Here is a 22770-nt window from a genome sequence, read left to right as displayed (position 1 = left end):
GTGGAGGAAGCGTGTTTACAGCAATAAAAAATACAATAATATCTAGTGAGATCAGTACATATTCAGAACACGAAGAAATTTGTGTGAAATTCTGATCCTACGTAAAATTTTTAAGCAGGTCTAATGCTTCGAATCAGTCCCTTCTTGGCCGGTCTGGTATGGCAGGTACAGATATCAAAACAAAAGCCAAAGTTTTAAATTTCACATTCAAGAAGTCGTTCACACAGGAGAATCATACAAACATACCATCATTTGTCCATTGGACAGATTCTCGTGTGGATGACATAGTAATAATCATGCCTGGTGTAGAGAAACAACTGAAAGATTTCAAAGCAAATAAATCACTAGGTCCGAATGGAATCCTGATTCAATTTTACAAAGAGTCCTATACCAAGTGACTGGAAAAAAGGGCAGGTGACTCCGGTACATACAAAGGGTAAAAGAATGGACCTGCAAAATTACAGACCAATGTCCCTAATTTTGGTTTGCTGCAGAATTCTGGGACATATTCTCAGTTCGAATACATAAACTTTCTTGAGGCTGAGCAGCTTATATCCATGAATCAGCATAGTTTTAGAAAGCATCACTGGTGCGAAACTCAACTTGCCCTTTTCTCTAGCAATATACTGTGAACTATGGATGAAGGGCAGCAGGTACATTCCATATTTCTAGATTTCTGGAAAGCGTTTGACACGGTGGCCCGTTGCAGGCTGCTAGCAAAGGTACGAGCATACTGAATAAGTTCGCATTTATATGAGTGGCTCGAAGACTTCTTAAGTAATAGAATCCAGTATCTTGTCCTTGATGGCGATTGTTCATCAGAGACAAGGGTATCATTAGGAGTGCTCCAGGGAAGTGTGATAGGAGTGCTGTTGTTTTCTATATACATAAATGATTTGGTGGACAGAGTGGGCAGCAATTTGCAGTTGTTTGCTGATGATGCTGGGGTCTATGGTAAGTTGTCTAAGTTGAGTGACTGTAGGAAGATACAAGATGACTTAGACAAAATTTGTAGTTTGTATGATGAATGGCAGCTAGCTCTAAATGTGGAAAAAATGTAAGTTAATGTGGGTGATTAGGAAGAACGAACCTGTAATGTTTGGTTACTGTATTACTAGTGTCCTGTTCGACAGTCATTTAAATATCTGGGCATAATGTTGCAAAGCGATATGAAATGGAAAGAGCATGTGAGAACTGAGGTAGGGAAAGTGAGTGGTCGACTTCGGGTTATTGGGAGGATTTTAGGAAAGAGTGGTTCATCTGTAAAATTCTTGAGTACTGCTTGAGTGTTTGGGATTGAAGGAAGACATGAAAGCAGTTCAGAGGTGGGCTGCTAGATGTGTTACCAGTAGTTTCGAACAACACGTAAGTGTTGTGGAAATGCTTCGGGAACTGAAATGGGAACCCCTGGAGGGAAGGTAACATTCTTTTCAAGAAACGCTGTTGATAAAATTTAGAGAAGCTGACTGTCGAATGATTCTACTGCTGCCAACAAACATCGTGCTTAAGGACAACAAACATACAATTTTAGAAATGAGAGTTCATACAGGGGCATATAGATAGTTGTTTTTCCCTTGCTCTATTTGCGAGTGGACAGGAAAGGAAATGACTAGTAGTGGTACAGGATACCCTCGACCACACACCGTGTGGTGGCCTGTGGAGTATCTAGAAGTAAAAAATAAGTGTTAAATATGGATCAAAAATAGTCATCGGATGCTTATACAGATCCCCTGCCTCCAGCAGTATTGGCAGAATAATTGAGAGGAAACTTGGAGAGCTTGTCGTGTAAATTTCTTGATCACGTTATAGTTTCAAATGGAGATTTTAACTTGCCAGCTATAGACTGGGAGACTCAAGTGATTATGGCAAGTAGTAGGGACAGAGAATCATTTGAAATCATTCTAAGTGCTTTATGCCAAAATTACCTTGAGCAGTTAATCAGAGAACCGTCTTGTGAAGATAACATCTTAGACCTGCTGGCGACAAACAGATCCAAACTTTTCAACTGTTAGGACAGAACAGGAATCATTTACCAAAAGGCTGTTACAGCATCACTAAACATGGCTGTAAATAGAACCACAAAGAAAGGCAGGAAGGTATTTCCATTTAGCAAGAGACAGATTTCAGAATACCTATAGGTCATCATGAAAATTTCATCCCCGGCACTGTGTTAAGCACCAGTTGACAAACTTCGAGAGCACCATACAATACACTTTAGTCAAGTATGTTCCAAGCAAAATTGTGAAGGATGGAAAGACCCACCATGGATTGACATCCATGCTAGGAAGCTGCTAGGAAAACAGAGATAGCTTCACTGCAAATTTAAATACAGCCAAAGCTTCACATATAAACAAAAATTAAATGAAGCTAAAATTAGTGTAAGGAATCAACAAATACAAAAGTAAAACTCTATTTACTAATATGACAGAAAATCCTAACAAGTTATGCTCTTACGTTAAATCGGTAAATAGAGCGTAGCCGTGTGTCCAAACACACTGTGACCATAATGGTGCATAAACAGAGAATGACACAGAAAAGGCCAAAACACTAACAGCCTTTACCAAAACTGTTTCAAGAGGAAGATCAAACTGTAGTTCCTCCTTTAAATTGTTGCACGAATGACAAAATGACAGACAACCAAATAAGTGACCAATGGATAGAAAAACAACAAAATCACTCAACAGAGAAAAGTCCTCTGGACCTGGCAGGATATAAGTTTGATTCTAAACACAGCATGCAAAAAGTCTTACCTCTCTTCTTGAACAGATGCACAAAATTATATATCAGTATCTCTGGCATCAGTATGTTGTAGAATTTTGGAACTGTTTTACGCTGACATATTATGACGGCATTTCTGGAGACCAAAAATCTCCTCTGTAGCAACATGTGTTCTGAAAATAACGATTGTGTAAAACCCAGCTCATTGTGTTCATCCATGAGAGACAGAAAGCAGTAGGTACAGGTGCCCAAACTTCCGGACAGCATTTGATGCAGTTCCGCACTGCTGCCTAATGAACAAAATACAAATGTATGGAATATAAGACCAACAGTGTGACTGGACTGAAGAGTTTCTAGCAAACAGAAAGCAGCTTGTCATTCTAAACAGAGAGAAGTCTTCATATGTAAAAGTTAAATGACCGTTACTTTTCACAATATACGTAAATGACCTAGTAGATAACTTTGAAAGTTCCCTGAGTCTTTTTGCGGATTATGCTGTTGTACACAGAAAAGTCACAATGCTAGAAAATTGTAGAGAAATGTGGGAAGACCTGCAGAGGATTGACACTTGGTGTAGGGAGTGACGATTGACCCCCGACATGAACAAATGTAACATATTGCGAATATGTAGACAGAAAGATCCTTTGTTGTGTGATTACAAAATTGCAGAACAATACTGATAGCAGTTTACTCTATAAAATATCTAGGAGCATACAGAGTGATTTGAAGTGGAGTGACCACATAAAAGTAACCACAGGTAAGACAGATGCCAGACAGAAATTGATTGGAAGAATCCTCAAGAAATGTAGTGCATCAGCAAAGGAAGTAGTTTGTAATCATTCGATCAATATGTGAATTTTGCTCACCAGTATGGTATGGATTGATAGAGGAAATAGAAAAAAATCTGAAGAAGAGCAGCAAATTTATTTAGTAAGCACGAAAATGTGACAGAGATGCTCAGCCAGCTCCAGTGGCAGATGCTGCAAGAGATGTGTTTTGCATCACTATTGTTAACATTCTGAGAGTGTACATTCCTAGAACAATCAACCAATGCATTACTTCCTCCTGCATATATCTCGCCGCTGATGACCTCGATGTTGAGCGCCCATAAACCCCCCTCCTCCCCCCATATATCTCGTGAAAAGACCGTGAAGATAAAATTAAAAAGATTCAAGCCGACATGGAGGCTTACCAGCAATCATTCTTCCCACAAACTGTAAGCAACTGGAACAGAAAAAGGGGGAAGTGACACTGGTACACAAAGTACCTCCTGCAGCACACTATAAGGTGACATGTAGAGTATAGAGGTAAGTGTAGACCAGGGCCGGCCAAACGCTGCACAGTGTGCAGACGTGCGGAAGTGCTGCACATGTGCGACAGCGACATCTGTTATTAGACATGTGTCCTAAATGAACGGCGTCGGCTCCTCTTCCCTGTTTATGTGGTACAAGCAAGAGCACAACATACCCAGTCTCGTTTACCCCTGGTGACCGTAACCTTAACAGAGAAGTACTGAGAAATGTCAGGTACTGTGAAAAAGTAAAGGACGGGAGATCTATGTTCTCAGTCGTTTCGATCAAGCATCAGTGATGAAAATCTCCCGCAACTGTTTGCGTTTGTCAATGAGCCGTGCATTTGTGCCCAATATTAACTACACTCCTGGAAATGGAAAAAAGAACACATTGACACCGGTGTGTCAGACACACCATACTTGCTCCGGACACTGCGAGAGGGCTGTACAAGCAATGATCACACGCACGGCACAGCGGACACACCAAGAACCGCGGTGTTGGCCGTCGAATGGCGCTAGCTGCGCAGCATTTGTGCACCGCCGCCGTCAGTGTCAGCCAGTTTGCCGTGGCATACGGAGCTCCATCGCAGTCTTTAACACTGGTAGCATGCCGCGACAGCGTGGACGTGAACCGTATGTGCAGTTGACGGACTTTGAGCGAGGGCGTATAGTGGGCATGCGGGAGACCAGGTGGACGTACCGCCGAATTGCTCAACACGTGGGGCGTGAGGTCTCCACAGTACATCGATGTTGTCGCCAGTGGTCGGCGGAAGGTGCACGTGCCCGTCGACCTGGGACCGGACCGCAGCGACGCACGGATGCACGCCAAGACCGTAGGATCCTACGCAGTGCCGTAGGGGACCGCACCGCCACTTCCCAGAAAATTAGGGACACTGTTGCTCCTGGGGTATTGGCGAGGACCATTCGCAACCGTCTCCATGAAGCTGGGCTACGGTCCCGCACACCGTTAGGCCGTCTTCCGCTCACGCCCCAACATCGTGCAGCCCGCCTCCAGTGGTATCACGACAGGCGTGAATGGAGGGACGAATGGAGACGTGTCGTCTTCAGCGATGAGAGTCGCTTCTGCCTTGGTGCCAATGATGGTCGTATGCGTGTTTGGCGCCGTGCAGGTGAGCACCACAATCAGGATTGCATACGACCGAGGCACACAGGGCCAACACCCGGCATCATGGTGTGGGGAGCGATCTCCTACACTGGCGGTACACCACTGGTGATCGTCGAGGGGACACTGAATAGTGCACGGTACATCCAAACCGTCATCGAACCCATCGTTCTACCATTCCTAGACCGGCAAGGGAACTTGCTGTTCCAACAGGACAATGCACGTCCGCATGTATCCTGTGCCACCCAACGTGCTCTAGAAGGTGTAAGTCAACTACCCTGGCCAGCAAGATCTCCGGATCTGTCCCCCATTGAGCATGTTTGGGACTGGATGAAGCGTCGTCTCACGCGGTCTGCACGTCCAGCACGAACGCTGGTCCAACTGAGGCGCCAGGTGGAAATGGCATGGCAAGCCGTTCCACAGGACTACATCCAGCATCTCTACGATCGTCTCCATGGGAGAATAGCAGCCTGCATTGCTGCGAAAGGTGGATATACACTGTACTAGTGCCGACATTGTGCATGCTCTGTTGCCTGTGTCTATGTGCCTGTGGTTCTGTCAGTGTGATCATGTGATGTATCTGACTCCAGGAATGTGTCAATAAAGTTTCCCCTTCCTGGGACAATGAATTCACGGTGTTCTTATTTCAATTTCCAGGAGTGTATATCATTTCTCATGACCAGTGATAAATGTGTTTGGATTTATTCCTTTCATAATTAAAAATTATTGTTTACTAACTTTGCATTATTGCCTCATTCTGCTCCATGTTACATTATTATCAGGAAAATTGGTCATTAAACCGATTGTTGTATACTTACATTTAAGGTTGTTTTTTTTTTTTTTAAAATGTGTGAAGGGCTACGCTCAGCTGAAGTCGATAAAACATAACGTTCATCTTATTGACGGTTATTATGCAGATTTCAGACGGAACTGATGAAAGATATAGCAATAATGGTACAGGTGATCATCGGTAGGTCTGCGGTTGTCATTCTGTTCAGAGGTCAGTGAGACAGAAATTATGAGGGTGTAACTGAGGGCACCGAGAATTAGTTATAGGAAACCTTGCATTGGTTTAATGTTATTTGAACTCATGACTAAGGTTCGTTGGAAGTTGCTAGGTGCTCTCTTTCTTAAATACTAGATCAAAAAAATTACGCGTATTTATGTGCCGTCAGTCAAGCTGCCTTAATAAAAACCCACGGTTGTTAACTGTATTACTTGTCTTACTGGGTTAAACTGTTAACATAAAAGTAGACGTCTCTATGAGTAGACTGTGACAGTATTTTAAATGTTTAATATGCAAAATACCTTCCCATGGTTGGCTTGCAAGCTGTGGAAAGAGCACTAGAATGCGCCGATACAGAGTATCTCAGCAAGTGGATAAAGCGACATCTGTGTGTAGAAACATGCACTACATGAACGCTGACGGCTGCGACGTGCACGCTGTGACCCCGAAGTTGCACATGTGCAGGAGCACCGCACGCGTGCAGAATTTCTAGCCGGCCCTGGTGTAGACCTTTCTCTCCCCTCATCCTAATAACTGACGGGTTTCTCTCAACATAGGTTCTGACTGACCTTCCTCTCCTTCCTAAACACTGCTCTCTTTCCTGCCTGATAAGTCATTAACAGGTTGAAAAGCTAGGTATATTTTTTTCTCCTCATAATGTGTGTATGGGAAATAATAGACTTTTGACTCATTGTGTGAATATTGTCTGGATATTGTCTCCTTGTAATTTTACAGTTTTATCCATTTAGTACTCCTTTTAATATATACAGTGATCAATTCCATCTTCCTGAAGAATCTCCTTTATCATAGGCTCCATGGAACATGAACGAACAAATGAATGAGTGGCCATTTTAGAAACCTGTGTTTACATGGTAATTTCTATAGACAGCACTCAGTATTTATCCATGCATACAATTCTCTACAAACACATGAGATAAATGTGTCATTGTAAATCTGAAAACAGATAAACTGATTATAGGCTAAGGCAGGCAAGTCATGAGACAAAAATCATCACAGTCTAAGTCCAAGCACAACCCTAATGGGAGAAGTTATATTCAAAGGTCAAAGAGCAAACCAATCACAGTCTTGAGGATCTCACCATCCATTATGAAGGGTGCACTGATACCGCTTTAAGATGTTGGCACACGTTGTTAACACTGAAGCGACATATGGGAAGCTGTGGCTAGTGTTTTGTCATCTCAGGCGCCTGGCTCATAAGGTATATGGCAACAGTCCTTGCACCAGGCTATACACAGTTTCCGCACTGGATGTCAATTACACAGATTGCTGATGTATTTTCTGTATTTATTTCCAGTGTGGTGCCAAACTTATCATACACAGAATTCAGTTTAATGATTATTTGAAGTGCATACAGCTGCTGTTCTAACAACCTCTCTGAATTTCCATTTCCAGACCACACGAAAAATCCAAAAAGTGATTGATCCAAAAATATATCATTCTTCGCTTGGTTAATATCATTGTCAAGTTACCTTCCATTAGGAATGTTGGTGCATTCACTGACTGTGATACGACTCAAATGATAGAGCACAACAATCAGTTGTCCTTTTATTGCAGGCTTTACTCAGCAAATCTAGATTTCGGCTAGTGCCTAGCCATTACCAATGCAACGTTTCGTAGCATCAGTGCACATTCTAGTACGTCAGTCCCCTGTTTTTTGGGCTTCTGTCACAGTTCGTTCAAGACTCAAAAGTCTAGATTTTCTGAATAAAACCTGCAAGAAAAGGACAACTGATTGCTGTGCTCTACCATTTGAAAATAATATCATTATGATCTGTGTGTAGTTCAAACTTGTGCCAAAGACCTTTTATGGTTAGAGTGACTTGTTAACTCATAAATAATTAGATTTATTTCCTCTTCTTCCTCTTCCTCTTTTTTTGTGAGGAAAAGGCCAGCTAAATATCAGAAGAGGTACGAGGGTTGAATGAAAAGTAATGCCTCCACATTCATTAATTGGGTTTGAATATTTTTAGTAAATCAAACTCAGAAGTAATCCTTAGTATGTGATCTTTAATTACCAATATTCACTTTTCCACATAATCACCAGCCGATTGGATACATTTCTGCCAACAATGAACAAGTTTTCGGAAGCCGTCACGGAAGAAGTCGACACTCTGTTTCTGCAACCACAGTCTCACAGTTCTCTCAACGTCTTCATCAGAAGCATAATGATGTCTCCACACATCGTCTTTCATTATCGGGAACAGATGGAAGTCAGATGGTGCTAGATCTGGACTGTATGGAGGATGCTGTATGATGGTGAGATTCATTCTCTGAAGTTCTGCTGTGGGGTACCCATCATGCACAGATCTTCTGATAGCTAAGCAAAGCAATAATGTGACCCACATGTTCTTGTGAAATGCTGATTGTGCTTGCAGTTTCTCTCTGAGTGATACAATGATCGTCTTGAATCAATCTGTCAACATTTTGCGTATGGAACTTGGGGGTTGCTCTCACAGGACACCCAACTCTTTGTTTGTCACGCAGGTCAGATGTTCCCATCTTTAAACTTACTCACCCAACGATGCACACTACTCACATGTGCTCAATCACCATAAACTGCTTTCATTCTCTGATGAATCTCCTTTGGGGTGACACCTTCTGCTGTCAGGAATTCAATGACTGCATGTTGCTTAAATAGCATTGATGACAGTCTGCACAGGGTTCCATACTTTACACTGTAACAAAACAACTGTTTAATACTAAGGCTTCCCTCCAGCTGGAGCTGTAGAGAAGAGGCTATGGAACAAGCCAGTACCTGCCACTCACCATTGCTGTCAACCGTTGAAGAGTTACAGAGGTGGAGGCATTACTTTCAGTCAACCCTCACACATATCCGGCATTGTATGCTTCTGCTTTTTGAGTTTCACAAGGATAATAATGCATTAATTACTACCAAAAACATTTGTGACATTTATTCAAGTGTGTTAGGCATCCATGAATGCCAAGGGAGGTTTCCTAAGTCAAGATCTGGTAATTTTGATCTTTGTAGCTTGTATCGATCAGGAAGACCAATAACTTTAGACAGTGACATGTTAAGAGCGGAAGTGGAAGCAAATATGTGTCAGACAAACAAGGAACTGTCCAACACTCTTAACCAACCTTGGTCAACTGTCCGAAAAAATTTACGAACAGACTGGTAAAGACAAACAAAGCTAACTCATCAATCACATGCAAGTTATTGCTTCAGGGGCACAATAAAGAAGCACTTTGTGATTGCCTTATCACCGGTGATGGAAAATGGGTCCTCAATTATAATCCAAAATGCAAAAGTCAGTGGCTCTCTCCGAACAAATCTGTAGAGCTGAAACCTGGACAGACTGTGAATGCAGGTCTTTGCTGTGAACAATTGGCTGGAGTAAATCTATCTTTATTTGAAAACTACTCAGTAATTGTCAACAGGAAAGGTGTTTTTCAAGATGAAACCTAGAAAAAATTATTGAATTGAGGTGGGAGGTATTGCCTCATGTACCATACTCACCTGATATTGTGCCTTCGGATTTCTATTTATTCCGATCACTACAACATGTTCTAGGTGGCAAAAAATTTGAAAATGTTGATATCCAAAAGTCACCTCCAGATATTTTGCTCAAAAACCAATTTATTTGTATCAATCTGGCATAGAAAATTTGCGCTAGATGGCAAAAGTTTGTTAGCAATGAAGGTACTCTAATATTTTCCTCATTATCCCTATGTGAGTAACACATAGGGGATTGTGGTATATCACTAGAGTCATCATTTAAGGTGTGTTGGAACATCCTATCCCGACGGTGTTAAATTTAGTGACTTGGCTTCCCTGTATTTCAGGAACCACCACTGTAGCCATTGACATGAAACTTTCAGAGGACATTAGGCTGTATGTTCTGTGTCTGCTGAACTACAGTAATTGTATTTCAGCCACTGCTTTAGGAAACACAATCTTTTAATTACACAGTTAAAATTTTGTGTACTTTTTGTACATTTTCATAAATAATTTTAATTATACATAACATTATGTTCTTCTTTTAGTTCAGTAGACTCAGGATATGTATGTTATTACTCCCTGAAAATTTGAATACTGTGCCCGAAGTGGTTTCTGAGATTTAGGGAAAAATGCAACAGAAAATGTAAATTTTCAGAAACTGCTTCTAAAGTCTTAAAGGACTGTAACTCACTTAATATATGCTTAATTTTTTACTTTTAGTCACTCAGAAGCACCCTGTACCATACTGTATATCATCATCTTGATCTTTTTCCAAGTTTTTTCGTCTTTCTGGACTCCTTAGTGGCTAACTGTGCTGCAAACTCTGTTTTATCAATGCGAACCTTGTCCTTCCGTTCAAGTTCTCTGAACCAGTTTGCTCCAGGATTAATTCCCATATGCTGTAGCACTTTCACCCTACCAATGTTGCCATCATTAAAAGCAATAACAGCATCACTGAACCCTCCTCCAATCTTAGTGTCTTCATTCCAAAAAAAACATTTTTTTCGTAAGCGAGTCCATATAAGATTACCGAACGACTCATTGGGATTTTCAGTCTGACCATGCAGACACTTCCTCAGTAATTCATGATTTGTCAGGGCTTTGTAAATAGGTTTTATGATCTCCATGACTGCTGCTGGAATGGAATGCCTATGGCTGTATGAACTGTTTGAGTACTGGGCATTATGGTAAGTGCACATGAATCAAGTCCAGGAGGACAAAGGTGGTGTACTGGTTTTTCATCAGTTGACAGTCTGTGGAAGAAGGTAGCCTGTACTGCCTGCTTCATTTTCAACAAACATTCAGTATTATTTCTAATGGCCATCCCATAATACTGCTGTAGTTCATCAATCATTTTGTCTGTCAGCCTGCCTCTTATGGTTTTACCATCAGGAAGTTTCTTGTCTCTCAAGCTCTGTTTCAACTTCCTCAACGTGATGCCCATCCTCTTCTGGACATGTCCAATACAAACACTTAACCTTTATGACACAGCAGCCCACAGCCTTCTGTATAAAAATTACCGACTTTATTAGATCTTGAAGTAATGCACATAAAAATTTTAACATTTTCATCCAGTGTAGATTATATTTAAAAAATAATATACTTCCCATGTGAGTTTATAATATATATATAAAAATAAATCATTTTATTCAGAAAATTGCAAATTTTACAATGAGATAAAAATCCAAAAACATTAAAAATTTTTTTTTTCCTTTCTAACTCCATAAAGGTGGTTCTTGAAACTTTGGTATTAGCTGTCAAGATAATTTCATTCTATCTTGAAGAGTCTTCCAGTTAAGCTCCTTCAGTACCTCTGTGACACCGTCCTATAGGCCAAACAAACCTGTGACCATTCTGCTGCCCTTCTCTGTATATGTTCAATATTCCCTGTTAGTCATACCTGGTACAGGTCCCACACACTTGAACAGTATTCTAGAACTGGTCGCACGAGTGATTTGCTAGCAATCTCCTCTGTAGACTGATCCCTACAAAGTGCTATACCAAAGTATTTGTATGAGCTGGCCAATACCAGCAGTCACTCAGTGATATTATAGTCATAGGATACTATGCTTTTTCATGTTGTGAAGTGTGTTTGTGAACATTAAAGAAAGTGGCCAATCTTTGCACCACTTTGAAATCTTATCAAGATCTGACTGAGTATTTATGCAGCTTCTTTCAGGTAGTACTTCATTATAGATAACTGTATCATCTGCAAAAAGTGTGAGGTTACTATTAATATTGTCTGCAAATGTGCAGCATGGACAGCAAGGGTCCCAACACACTTCCCTGAGGCACATCTGAAGTTACTTCTACATCTGACAATAACACACTATCCAAGATAACATGATGTGCCCTCCCTACCAAAAAAACTCTCAGTTCAGTCACAAATTTCACTTGGTATCTCATATGATTGTGCTTTTGACAATAAACACTGTCCCGACCTTGCTGTGATCCAAAGCTTTCAGAATGTCATGTGAGAAAAGTGTTGTTGGGTTTCACATGATCGATGTTTTCAGAATCCATAGTGGTTTGCATTAGGAGGACATTCTGTTCAATATACCTCATTCTGTTTGAGCTCAGAATATGTTCTAAGATTGTACAAAAAATCGATGTCAAGGATACTGGGCAGTAATTTTATAGGACATTTGTACTACCCTTCTTGTAGATGGGTGTGACCTGTGCTTTGTTCCAGGAGCTGGGCACGGTTTTTTGTTAGAGGGATCTACAATAGATTATAGTTAGAAGAGGGGCTAGCTCAGCCACACATTCAGTATTAAATCTTACAGAGATTCCATTAGGCCCTGCAGGTTTGTTCAGTTTTAACAATATCAGCTGTCTCTCAGCACCGTTGACACTAATACTTATTTCATTCATCTTTTCAGTGGTGCAAGGATTAAATTTGGGCAATTCTCCTTTGGTTTTCCTTTGTAAAGGAACTTTTGAAAATGGAGTTAAGCATTTCACCTTTTGTTTTGCTACCCTCAATTTCAGTTCATGTTTCATTGGTTAGGGACTGGATTTTACCTTTGGTGCCACTAATAGCGTATACATACGGCCAGAATTTCTATGGGTTTTGTGAAATATCATTTCACAATATTCTGCTACAGTTGTCATTGAGAGCATCATGTATTGCTCTCTTGACAGCCAAATGTGTTTTGTTCAGCATCTCTCTACCCCAAGCCCCATGCTTTGTTTTACGTCTATTATGCAATAATCTCTGTTTCTTTAGAATTTTCTTTACAGTGACTATATACATTGAAGGTCCCCTCCCAGTATGGGTTGTTCTACTAGTCACATTTCTATCAAGTGCTTGGTCAACTATTCTTTCAAACTTGAGCCAGAGTTGCTCTAAATGCATCTGTCCTGTGTTGAAAAGTTTCAAGTTTCTTACTGAGATATGACACTACTGATTTTTTATCCAATTTACTGAACATAATATCTATCTGCTTGTTTTAGTTGTCCTTTGTACATTCATAATCTTTGTTGCCACAACCTTGTCATGGTCACAGATACCAATTTCAATGTGGACATCCTCAAAGACGTCAGGTCTATCTGTTACCATTAGATCCAATGTATTTCCATCGTCAGTGTGGTTCCTAACTATCTGTTCCAGGTAGTTTTCAGAGAAGGCTTTTAGTAAAGTATCACGGGATGTCTTATCATGCCCACCACTAATAAAACTGTAATTTTCCCAGTTAACTATTGGATCATTAAAGTATCCACCAATAATTACAGCATGATTGGACGTTTTTGGTTACATCAGGAGATGAATATGGTGGGTGATAGAAGGATCCAATTATCATTTTGTGCTCACCCTGATACTGAGTCTTGCCCAAACAATCTCACTTGCACCTTCAATTTCTATCTCAGTGGATCGGAGTTTGTCTGCTGAAACAATACACCACCTTCGTTTCCCATATGCCTATCCTTTCAATATACACTTAAATTTTCCCCAAAAATCTCACCAATATCAAATTCAAGTTTCAACCAGCTTTCTAAGGATTTTAATACTGTCACCTGTGGGAGGCATGTTTTTCGATCTTACGCTGTTACTTCTGGGCTTCCTACAGCAGTCGTTATCTGGATTGAATGGAGAGTTGCCTAATATAAAAAAACCATTGTCTGCACCTCACGCACAGTCAGCTAACTGAATAGCAGCCTCTGATAAGTAGTGCGCAGCTGACCGATTTAGGAGAACCCTATAGTTCTCAACCCTGTAGCACAAGTGCAGGAAGTCATAACCTAGATTATCACAGAACCTTCGAAGCCTGATTCACTCCCTTCACTCGGCTCAGAACCAAAGGGTCACAATCAATTCAGGGAACAATGTTTGTGGTTTAAGTTAAATAGACTTTTTTCGGTAGATTTAAAAACAACTTTCATGTTTACAGTTTTAAGTAGTTTTCATTAATCTCATTTTAATTTCCACATAGAAACCATAAATAGCTTTTCTTAGTTTGGAATTGAAAGAAAATGATTGTTTTTTTCTGTGTTTGGCAGGATTTGTTGAAAAAACAAGAAGCATTGGAGTCTCGATTAAAAGAAACTGTGAAAGAGCTAGAGAAACAAACAGCAGAACTGCAGCTGAAAAACCTGGAAAGAGAGAAGATGGCAGCTCAGCTGGGCTCAAGGGAGAGGGAACTGGAAGTGTGCAAGCTGCAGCTTATGTAAGCAATGTTACAGTTTCATACTGTGTTTCTTATCCCACTTTTGTTGTTGTTGTGGTCTTCAGTCCTGTGACTGGTTTGATGCAGCTCTCCATGCTACTCTATCCTGTGCAAGCTTCATCATCTCCCAGTACCTACTGCAACCTACATCCTTTTGAATCTGCTTAGTGTATTCATCTCTTGGTCTTCCCCTACGATTTTTACCCTCCACGCTGCCCTCCAATACTAAATTGGTGATCCCTTGATGCCTCAGAACATGTCCTACCAACCGATCCCTTCTTCTGGTCAAGTTGTGCCACAAACTTCTCTTCTCCCCAATCCTACTCAATACTTCCTCATTAGTTATGTGATCTACCCATCTAATCTTCAGCATTCTTCTGTAGCACCACATTTCAAAAGCTTCTATTCTCTTCTTGTCCAAACTATTTACCGTCCATGTTTCACTTCCATACATGGCTACACTCCATACAAATACTTTCAGAAATGACTTCCTGACACTTAAATCTATACTCGATGTTAACAAATTTCTCTTCTTCAGAAACGCTTTCCTTGCCATTGCCAGTCTACATTTTAAATCCTCTCTGCTTCGACCTTCATCAGTTATTTTGCTCCCCAAATAGCAAAACTCCTCATTTCCTAATCTAATTCTCACAGCATCACCCGAATTAATTCGACTACAGTCCTTTATCCTCGTTTTGCTTTTGTTGATGTTCATCTTATATCCTCCTTTCGAGAGACTGTCCATTCCGTTCAGCTGCTCTTCCAGGTCCTTTGCTGTCTCTGACAGAATCACAATGTCATCAGCGAACCTCAAAGTCTTTATTTCTTCTCCATGCATTTTAATACCTACTCCGAATTTTTCTTTGGTTTCCTTTACTGCTTGCTCAATATACAGATTGAATAACATCAGGGAGAGGCTACAACCCTGCCTCACTCCCTTCCCAACCACTGCTTCCCTTTCATGCCCTTCGATTCTTATAACTGCCATCTGCTTTCTGTACAAATTGTAAATAGCCTTTCGCTCCTTGTATTTTACCCCTGCCACCTTTAGAATTTGAAAGAGAGTATTCCAGTCAACATTGTCAAAAGCTTTCTCTAAGTCTACAAATGCTAGAAACGTAGGTTTGCCTTTCCTTAATCTTTCTTCTAAGATAAGTCGTAAGGTCAGTATTGCCTCACGTGTTCCAATATTTCTACGGAATCCAAACTGATCTTCCCCGAGGTCGGCTTCTACTAGTTTTTCCATTCGTCTGTAAAGAATTCGTGTTAGTACTTTGCAGCTGTGGCTTATTAAACTGATTGTTCGGTAATTTTCACATCTTGTCAACACCTGCTTTCTTTGGGATTGGAATTATTATATTCTTCTTGAAGTCTGAGGGTATTTCGCCTGTTTCATACATCTTGCTCACCAGATGGTAGAGTTTTGTCAGGACTGGCTCCCCCAAGGCCGTCAATAGTTCCAATGGAATGTTGTCTACTCCGGGGGCTTTGTTTCGACTCAGGTCTTTCAGTGCTCTGTCAAACTCTTCACGCAGTATCGTATCTCCCATTTCATCTTCATCTACATACTCTTCAATTTCCATAATATTGTCCTCAATTGCATCGCCCTTGTATAGACCCTCTATATACTCCTTCCACCTTTCTGCTTTCCCTTCTTTGCTTAGAACTGGGTTTCCATCTGAGCTCTTGATGTTCATACAAGTGGTTCTCTTATCTCCAAAGGTCTCTTTAATTTTCCTGTAGGCAGTATCTATCTTACCCCTAGTGAGATAAGCCTCTACATCCTTACATTTGTCCTCTAGCCATCCCTGCTTAGCCATTTTGCACTTCCTGTCGATCTCATTTTTGAGACGTTTGTATTCCTTTTTGCCTGCTTCATTTACTGCATTTTTATATTTTCTCCTTTCATCAATTAAATTCAATATTTCTCCTGTTACCCAAGGATTTCTACTAGCCCTTGTCTTTTTACCTACTTGATCCTCTGCTGCCTTCACTACTTCATCCCTCAAAGCTACCCATTCTTCTTCTACTGTATTTCTTTCCCCCATTCCTGTCAATTGTTCCCTTATGCTCTCCCTGTAACTCTGTACAACCTCTGGTTCTTTCAGTTTATCCAGGTCCCATCTCCTTAAATTCCCACCTTTTTGCAGTTTCTTCAGTTTTAATCTACAGTTCATAACCAATAGATTGTGGTCAGAGTCCACATCTGCCCCTGGAATGTCTTACAATTTCAAACCTGGTTCCTAAATCTCTGTCTTACCATTATATAATCTATCTGATACCTTTTCGTATCTCCAAGGTTCTTCCATGTATACAACCTTCTATCATGATTCTTAAACCAAGTGTTAGCTATGATTAAGTTGTGCTCTGTGCAAAATTCTACCAGGCGGCTTCCTCTTTCATTTCTTAGGCCCAATCCATATTCACCTACTACGTTTCCTTCTCTCCCTTTTCCTACACTCGAATTCCAGTCACCCATGACTATTACATTTTCGTCTCCCTTCACTATCTGAATAATTTCTTTTATTTCATCATACATTTCTTCAATTTCTTCGTCATCTGCAGAGCTAGTGGGCATATAAACTTGTACTACTGTAGTAGGTGTGGGCTTCGTATCTATCTTGGCCACAATAATGCGTTCACTATGCTGTTTGTAGTAGCTTACCCGCATTCCTATTTTCCTATTCATTATTAAACCTACTCCTGCATTACCCCTATTTGACTTTGTGTTTATAACCCTGTAGTCACCTGACCAGAAGTCTTGTTCCTCCTGCCACCGAACTTCACTAATTCCCACTATATCTAACTTTAACCTATCCATTTCCCTTTTTAAATTTTCTAACCTACCTGCCCGATTAAGGGATCTGACATTCCACGCTCCGATCCGTAGAACGCCAGTTTTCTTTCTCCTGATAACGACATCCTCTTGAGCAGTCCCCGCCCGGAGATCCGAATGGGGGCTATTTTACCTCCGGAATATTTTACCCAAGAGTACGCCATCATCATTTAATCATACAGTAAAGCTGCATGCCCTCGGGAAAAATTACGGCCGTAGTTTCCCCTTGCTTTCAGCCGTTCGCAGTACCAGCACAGCAAGGCCGTTTTGGTTATTGTTACAAGGCCAGATCAGTCAATCATCCAGACTGTTGCCCTTGCAACTACTGAAAAGGCTGCTGCCCCTCTTCAGGAACCACACGTTTGTCTGGCCTCTCAACAGATACCCCTCCGTTGTGGTTGTACCTACGGTACGGCTATCTGTATCGCTGAGGCACGCAAGCCGCCCCACCAACGGCAAGGTCCATGGTTCAGGGGGGGGGGGGGGGGGTATCCCACTTATTCAACTAAAATTATTCTTTGTATTAGCATCAATTTCAGTAGATGGAGACACGGATTGTATGATCCCCTAAATTGTGAAAATGGTAGTTCACATTGTCCTCAGCATGCTTTTAAAAATTATTTTTGGCTTTATTAAAAGAAAATAGTATTATTTTATTCAGCATAACGTAAATTTACAATAGTTGTTCAGCAGAATCATACACATTGCGTTGCTTGTTCCAAACAAGGTTAAAGTGAAATTGTGAACAAAATATTGACTCCTTGGTCAGTAGCATAAATAATTAATTTAAATAAAATTTGTGATTTTTAACGTTATAGTCAAAATAGTTCCCACTCTTTATTTTAGATAAAAGAATGACGTAGATTTTAAAACTTAACTACTGCTGAAATTTTGTTGACAAAACTCATAACAAGTAAGTATTCGAGGCTAGTTCCTAATCAATTCCTAAGATGATATGTGGAAGTCTTCTCCATCGTATTTTTTTACAGAATGAATAACGTTCAGGAAAACTGTCAAATGGTCAGGTAATGTAGTGCATAGGATAGGCTTATGTTGCTTTTTCATCCACATTGCCATTTAAACTTTCAAGTAAGAATGTACAAAAGGTTGTAAATAATATGCATGATCCGTATTAATTTCATATGAACCACTGGTATTATATTTAAACTGAACTGTTAAGTTTGCACTCCAACAAAGAACTAATAACAAAAGGCGAGGAGATAAGCAAGAACAACCCACAGAGCAACAGCAAAAATAAAGTGGAAATCAGTCACTCTCAGTGTTGAAGATTTGATGAATTAGGAAACAACCATTCTCCTATGTAGCATATGCATTTCTGTAGCATAAGTGTTAGAGGATGAATGAGTGTCGTGTGTATTTTGGAATTAGTTTGTCACACAGTACCGTAGTAAGCTTCCATCATCACACTGAGGCTACTTTAATTTCTGCCTCTTTCATTGCTATGGATTCTGCCACCAAGTTAATGGAACACAAGATATCAGTGTGTGTCAACCTTCTTTAAATTTTGTTCTGAGACTTAGTGTCCCAGGAGTAGAAACTGTTTCTTAGTACACAGTTTTTACAATGTTCAGTCAGAATCCAAATTGACTGAGGCAGTAATGCCATGACTGGACATGTTGTTTCAGTTTCTACCTTTCCAGGGCTGTAACATGACATCACCACTGTAGAATGAGGTCCAGTTCTTGTGTGATGTTGTTGATGACTGAGATGTGTAGCTGTTACACTTTGTGGAATCCTGCTTCAACCTTATTCTCATTGGAAAGCCTTTCAGTATACCATTTGGACAATGGGAACAGCTCAGTTTTTTAAATCCCTCCACAACATTGCAACTCAGTGAGTTATTAAGGCACATTATAGTTATGTAGAAGGTAACAAACTAGTTGGTGTGGGGTGCGGATGTTCCATTTTGTGTCTTTCACCTGATTTTTTTTAATGAGTTGATGCACACTGAAGATGGAATTTTCCTTCGATGAAAGCAGACTTCTCATTGTCTCGATTCTAAAAACCTGCAGGGTGATCATGAGATGTACAATAATCTATGAGAAGAAACAGATATGGGGTTGACACATGGAAGTTTGGGTCAGTCTGAGGAGCATCCTCGGATAGCCTAAGTGGTAAGGTGACTTCTTGTGATACGTGTGAAATCTGGATCTGGCACAAATTTTCATATATCGCTTTAGATAGTACATCTATACCTCTTACAATTAAGTTGAATTTCAGGAATAAAATTCCATCATTGAAAAAAGAATGCTGGATATTATTGGACTAAGGAGAAGAGGTCCTCAGCAGCAGTATTGACTTCTTGAAATCATCTATACAGTGATGTAGGTTAAGGTCCTAGGTACCTCACTCTGTAGCCATTCACCATGGTGTACCCTCATTTTTGAGTAATTATACAAATATTGGGAATTTCACATGATGTTCTACAGCTTGGAACAAGGGATGTTTAATAGGTTGGTTGCACACTGTGACAGATCAGGTACAAGTCTCACATGTAAAAAGTTGTGGGTTCAGATCTCATCAGCTCCTAAAAAAATATTTATTGATAAATATTTATCGAAATGGCTTTTGTCATTATTTTTGTTAAGTTAACTGAGTTAAATCTCATTTTTTTACATCTTTCCTTTGTCGCATCATTTTAATCACTGTAGTAACATTTGTAATTGGTCTCGTTTTTTCTTCCTGTCATTCTTTTTTCACTTGGGATCTTTAAGCTTTTATTTATCTATCTTAATATTTAAACATTTGAAACTACCAATGTATCAGTTAGAAAACAAAAGATGAAACAATATATTTATACTGACTGTGCAATGCTGTGAACTTCTTTTTCGTTAAAGATGTACCCTTTTTTATGTAATCATCAAACAAGCATTTGAAACATAAACTCTTATTGCACTATAGACAAAGTAATGCACATAAAGATTTAAATGAAAGGAGGGATTATATATAAGATGAAATTCAAGCAAATTGAGGAACGAAAATAATGAAGACAATAACATGGACAAGAGTATAGGACGTGTACATCTGACAAAGTACTTAGTCCAGTAACTGATAATACGTAGCAGACTTTTTCAGTTTTCCTATCTGCCACTCAACACTTCCTTTATGTAGTGAGTAGCAATCTATCCATTACGTATTGTTATTCCACCCATGATTTTCCATCTCTCTAACTTCATTTTAGTATCATCAGTTTCCATTTGTTTATGGTATGCAGTGTGAAGATTTTAAAATTTGTGTAGTGTAATTTTAAGAATCCCTTAACAATAAGAAAAATATTATCAAAATTATTTTTGTGCAGGGAAATGAAAACATTGGTTCGTGATCAGCTGACTGCACTGCGGGAAGCTGTACGAGGTGGCCTGCCTCCAAGCCAGATACCTCCACCCAGTCTGGCAGTATCAGAAGAACAGCACAGACGACGTTTGCGCACCTCCTCTCCAACGTCTAGTGCAGATTCATCTCAGCTGAGTGTGTCACCCTCCTGGCACAAAATTAGCTCAATAACTCCACCACCGGACATCAGTGCCGATCCAGTCCGTACTCAGCCTGAACTCACTGATCTACCTGACAGCCAGGCATCAGTGACAATTGCCGGACCCAGAGTACCAGCAGGTAGACTGTAATGTCCTTCAAAACTGTATTTATATTTGGATTAAGTTGTTTGCTACAGCAATTCTGTACCATATTTTGTGAATTTAAGCTCGAATTTCGTACACCTTTTTTTGTGGTGCTGATTCACAGCTACTTTTCTCGCAGTTATTTCATGTGAGTGTTCAGTACAATAACCGTAGTTAATTATGAACTAATCTGATGCATAAACACCGTATTATTACTATATTTCAGTGGTTTCTCAAATTATCATCTGCAAAATAGTGTTATTTTGCTGGAAAGTTTCCCACTAATCTTATCTTTGTCTAAGTCAGAACAGAACAATTAAGGAACTCTTTTAAAATAATGAATTTTCCTGCCCGTGTGTTGTCAAGTCGGAATCAGTTCTGCACAGTACCATAAAATTAAATACCTTTTTTGTTAATGAGAAACATAGACATTAACACAAAAAGTGAATAAAAGGAACATTACCAAAGACAGAGAAACCAAAAGCATATGTGACACATCCAGTAAAAGTTATGCTTAGTCTACTATAACAGTAAAATAGCTTAATTTGTTGATATACAATGGATATGATATATCCGAAAAGTTCAAGCCCAGGTATGACATTGAAGGGGAATTTGCTTTAGAGCCTGGGTCAAGGGACACTGTAAAATAATAAAGAGGATTTTATCTTTCTTTTGAAAGCAGCATGTCTCTTTAATGGATTTATTTTGAGCTAGGGGACATTATGAGAGGTTGATGTCCATGTAGTGTCAAGATATCTCAATGATTAACAAACTTTCTTGTCACCTTTCCCATAGAGGACTGTTGTAAAGGTACTCTAGAAGTCTTGAGTTACTTCTTCAAATTTTCTTGTTGAGAGATCAAAAGTGTAAACTTTTTTCACTAATTCACCTGAACAGTCTTCAAAAACATTATTGTTCTCTTGAATTACTGTTTCAACTTAATGCAGCGTAAAGCTCATAGTTCTTTTATTGCCACATGCAAATTACAGTTGTACCCATTCACAGTTTTGTTTGATGTCTACTGCCACCAGGTAAGCAGAAGTTTTTGAAAATTATGTTTGGACATTTATCTTTTTGAAAGTGGGCCCATTGTTCATATGCCAGAAAGCCAGTGGTCAAGAAGATTGTGACTGCAGCTGTAAATAGGTTCAAATTGACTATTAAATTTGTCTGTCGATAATGTCAATATTTTTTTCGCATAATACTTTGAAATTAAGTGACTTTTTTGTTTTCAACAAAATTGCACTGTAAAAATAACAAACATGACTTTTTAGAACTACTGACAGCCTTGGGAGAGCCAGTCCTGACAAAACTCTACCATCTGGTGAGCAAAGTGTATGAGACAGGCGAAATACCCTCAGACTTCAAGAAGAATATAATAATTCCAATCCCAAAGAAAGCAGGTGTTGACAGATGTGAAAATTACCGAACTATCAGTTTAATAAGTCACAGCTGCAAAATACTAACACGAATTCTTTACAGACGAATGGAAAAACTGGTGGAAGCCGACATCAGGGAAGATCAGTTTGGATTCCGTAGAAATATTGGAACATGTGAGGCAATACTGACCTTATGACTTATCTTAGAAGAAAGATTAAGGAAAGGCAAACCTACATTTCTAGCATTTGTAGACTTACAGAAAGCTTTTGACAATGTTGACTGGAGGACTCTCTTCCAAATTCTAAAGGTGGCAGGGGTAAAATACAGGGAGCAAAAGGCTATTTACAATTTGTACAGGAACCAGATGGCAGTTATAAGAGTCGAGGGGCATGAAAGGGAAGGAGTGGTTGAGAAGGGAGTGAGACAGGGTTGTAGCCTCTCCCCAATGTTATTCAATCTGTATATTGAGCAAGCAGTAAAGGAAACAAAAGAAAAATTCGGAGTAGGTATTAAAATCCATGGAAAAGAAATAAAAACTTTGAGGTTCGCCGATGACATTGTAATCCTTTCAGAAACAGCAAAGGACTTGGAAGAGCAGTTGAACGGAATGGACAGTGTCTTGAAAGGAGG

At 39.8% G+C, this 22770-nt stretch overlaps 1 protein-coding gene across 3 annotated transcripts in view; it reads left to right on the top strand.

The window, feature by feature from the left end:
* The window catches only part of LOC126095318 (uncharacterized), a 156460-nt gene that overhangs the window by 89117 nt on the left and 44573 nt on the right, over positions 1 to 22770 (top strand). For all 3 annotated transcript variants that reach the window (XR_007521956.1, XM_049910122.1, XM_049910123.1), the window contains 2 exons: positions 14120 to 14286; positions 20442 to 20755. Coding sequence is in view for 2 of the 3 variants with exons in the window: in XM_049910122.1 (XP_049766079.1) it covers positions 14120 to 14286; positions 20442 to 20755 (481 nt within the window). In the remaining variant the exon portion in view is untranslated. The remainder of the gene's footprint in view (positions 1 to 14119; positions 14287 to 20441; positions 20756 to 22770) is intronic.

This window comes from Schistocerca cancellata, chromosome 8 (genome assembly GCF_023864275.1).
Source record: "Schistocerca cancellata isolate TAMUIC-IGC-003103 chromosome 8, iqSchCanc2.1, whole genome shotgun sequence".
In the NCBI taxonomy this organism is placed as follows: Eukaryota; Metazoa; Arthropoda; class Insecta; order Orthoptera; family Acrididae; genus Schistocerca; species Schistocerca cancellata.
This window is presented reverse-complemented; position numbering and strand designations above follow the sequence as displayed.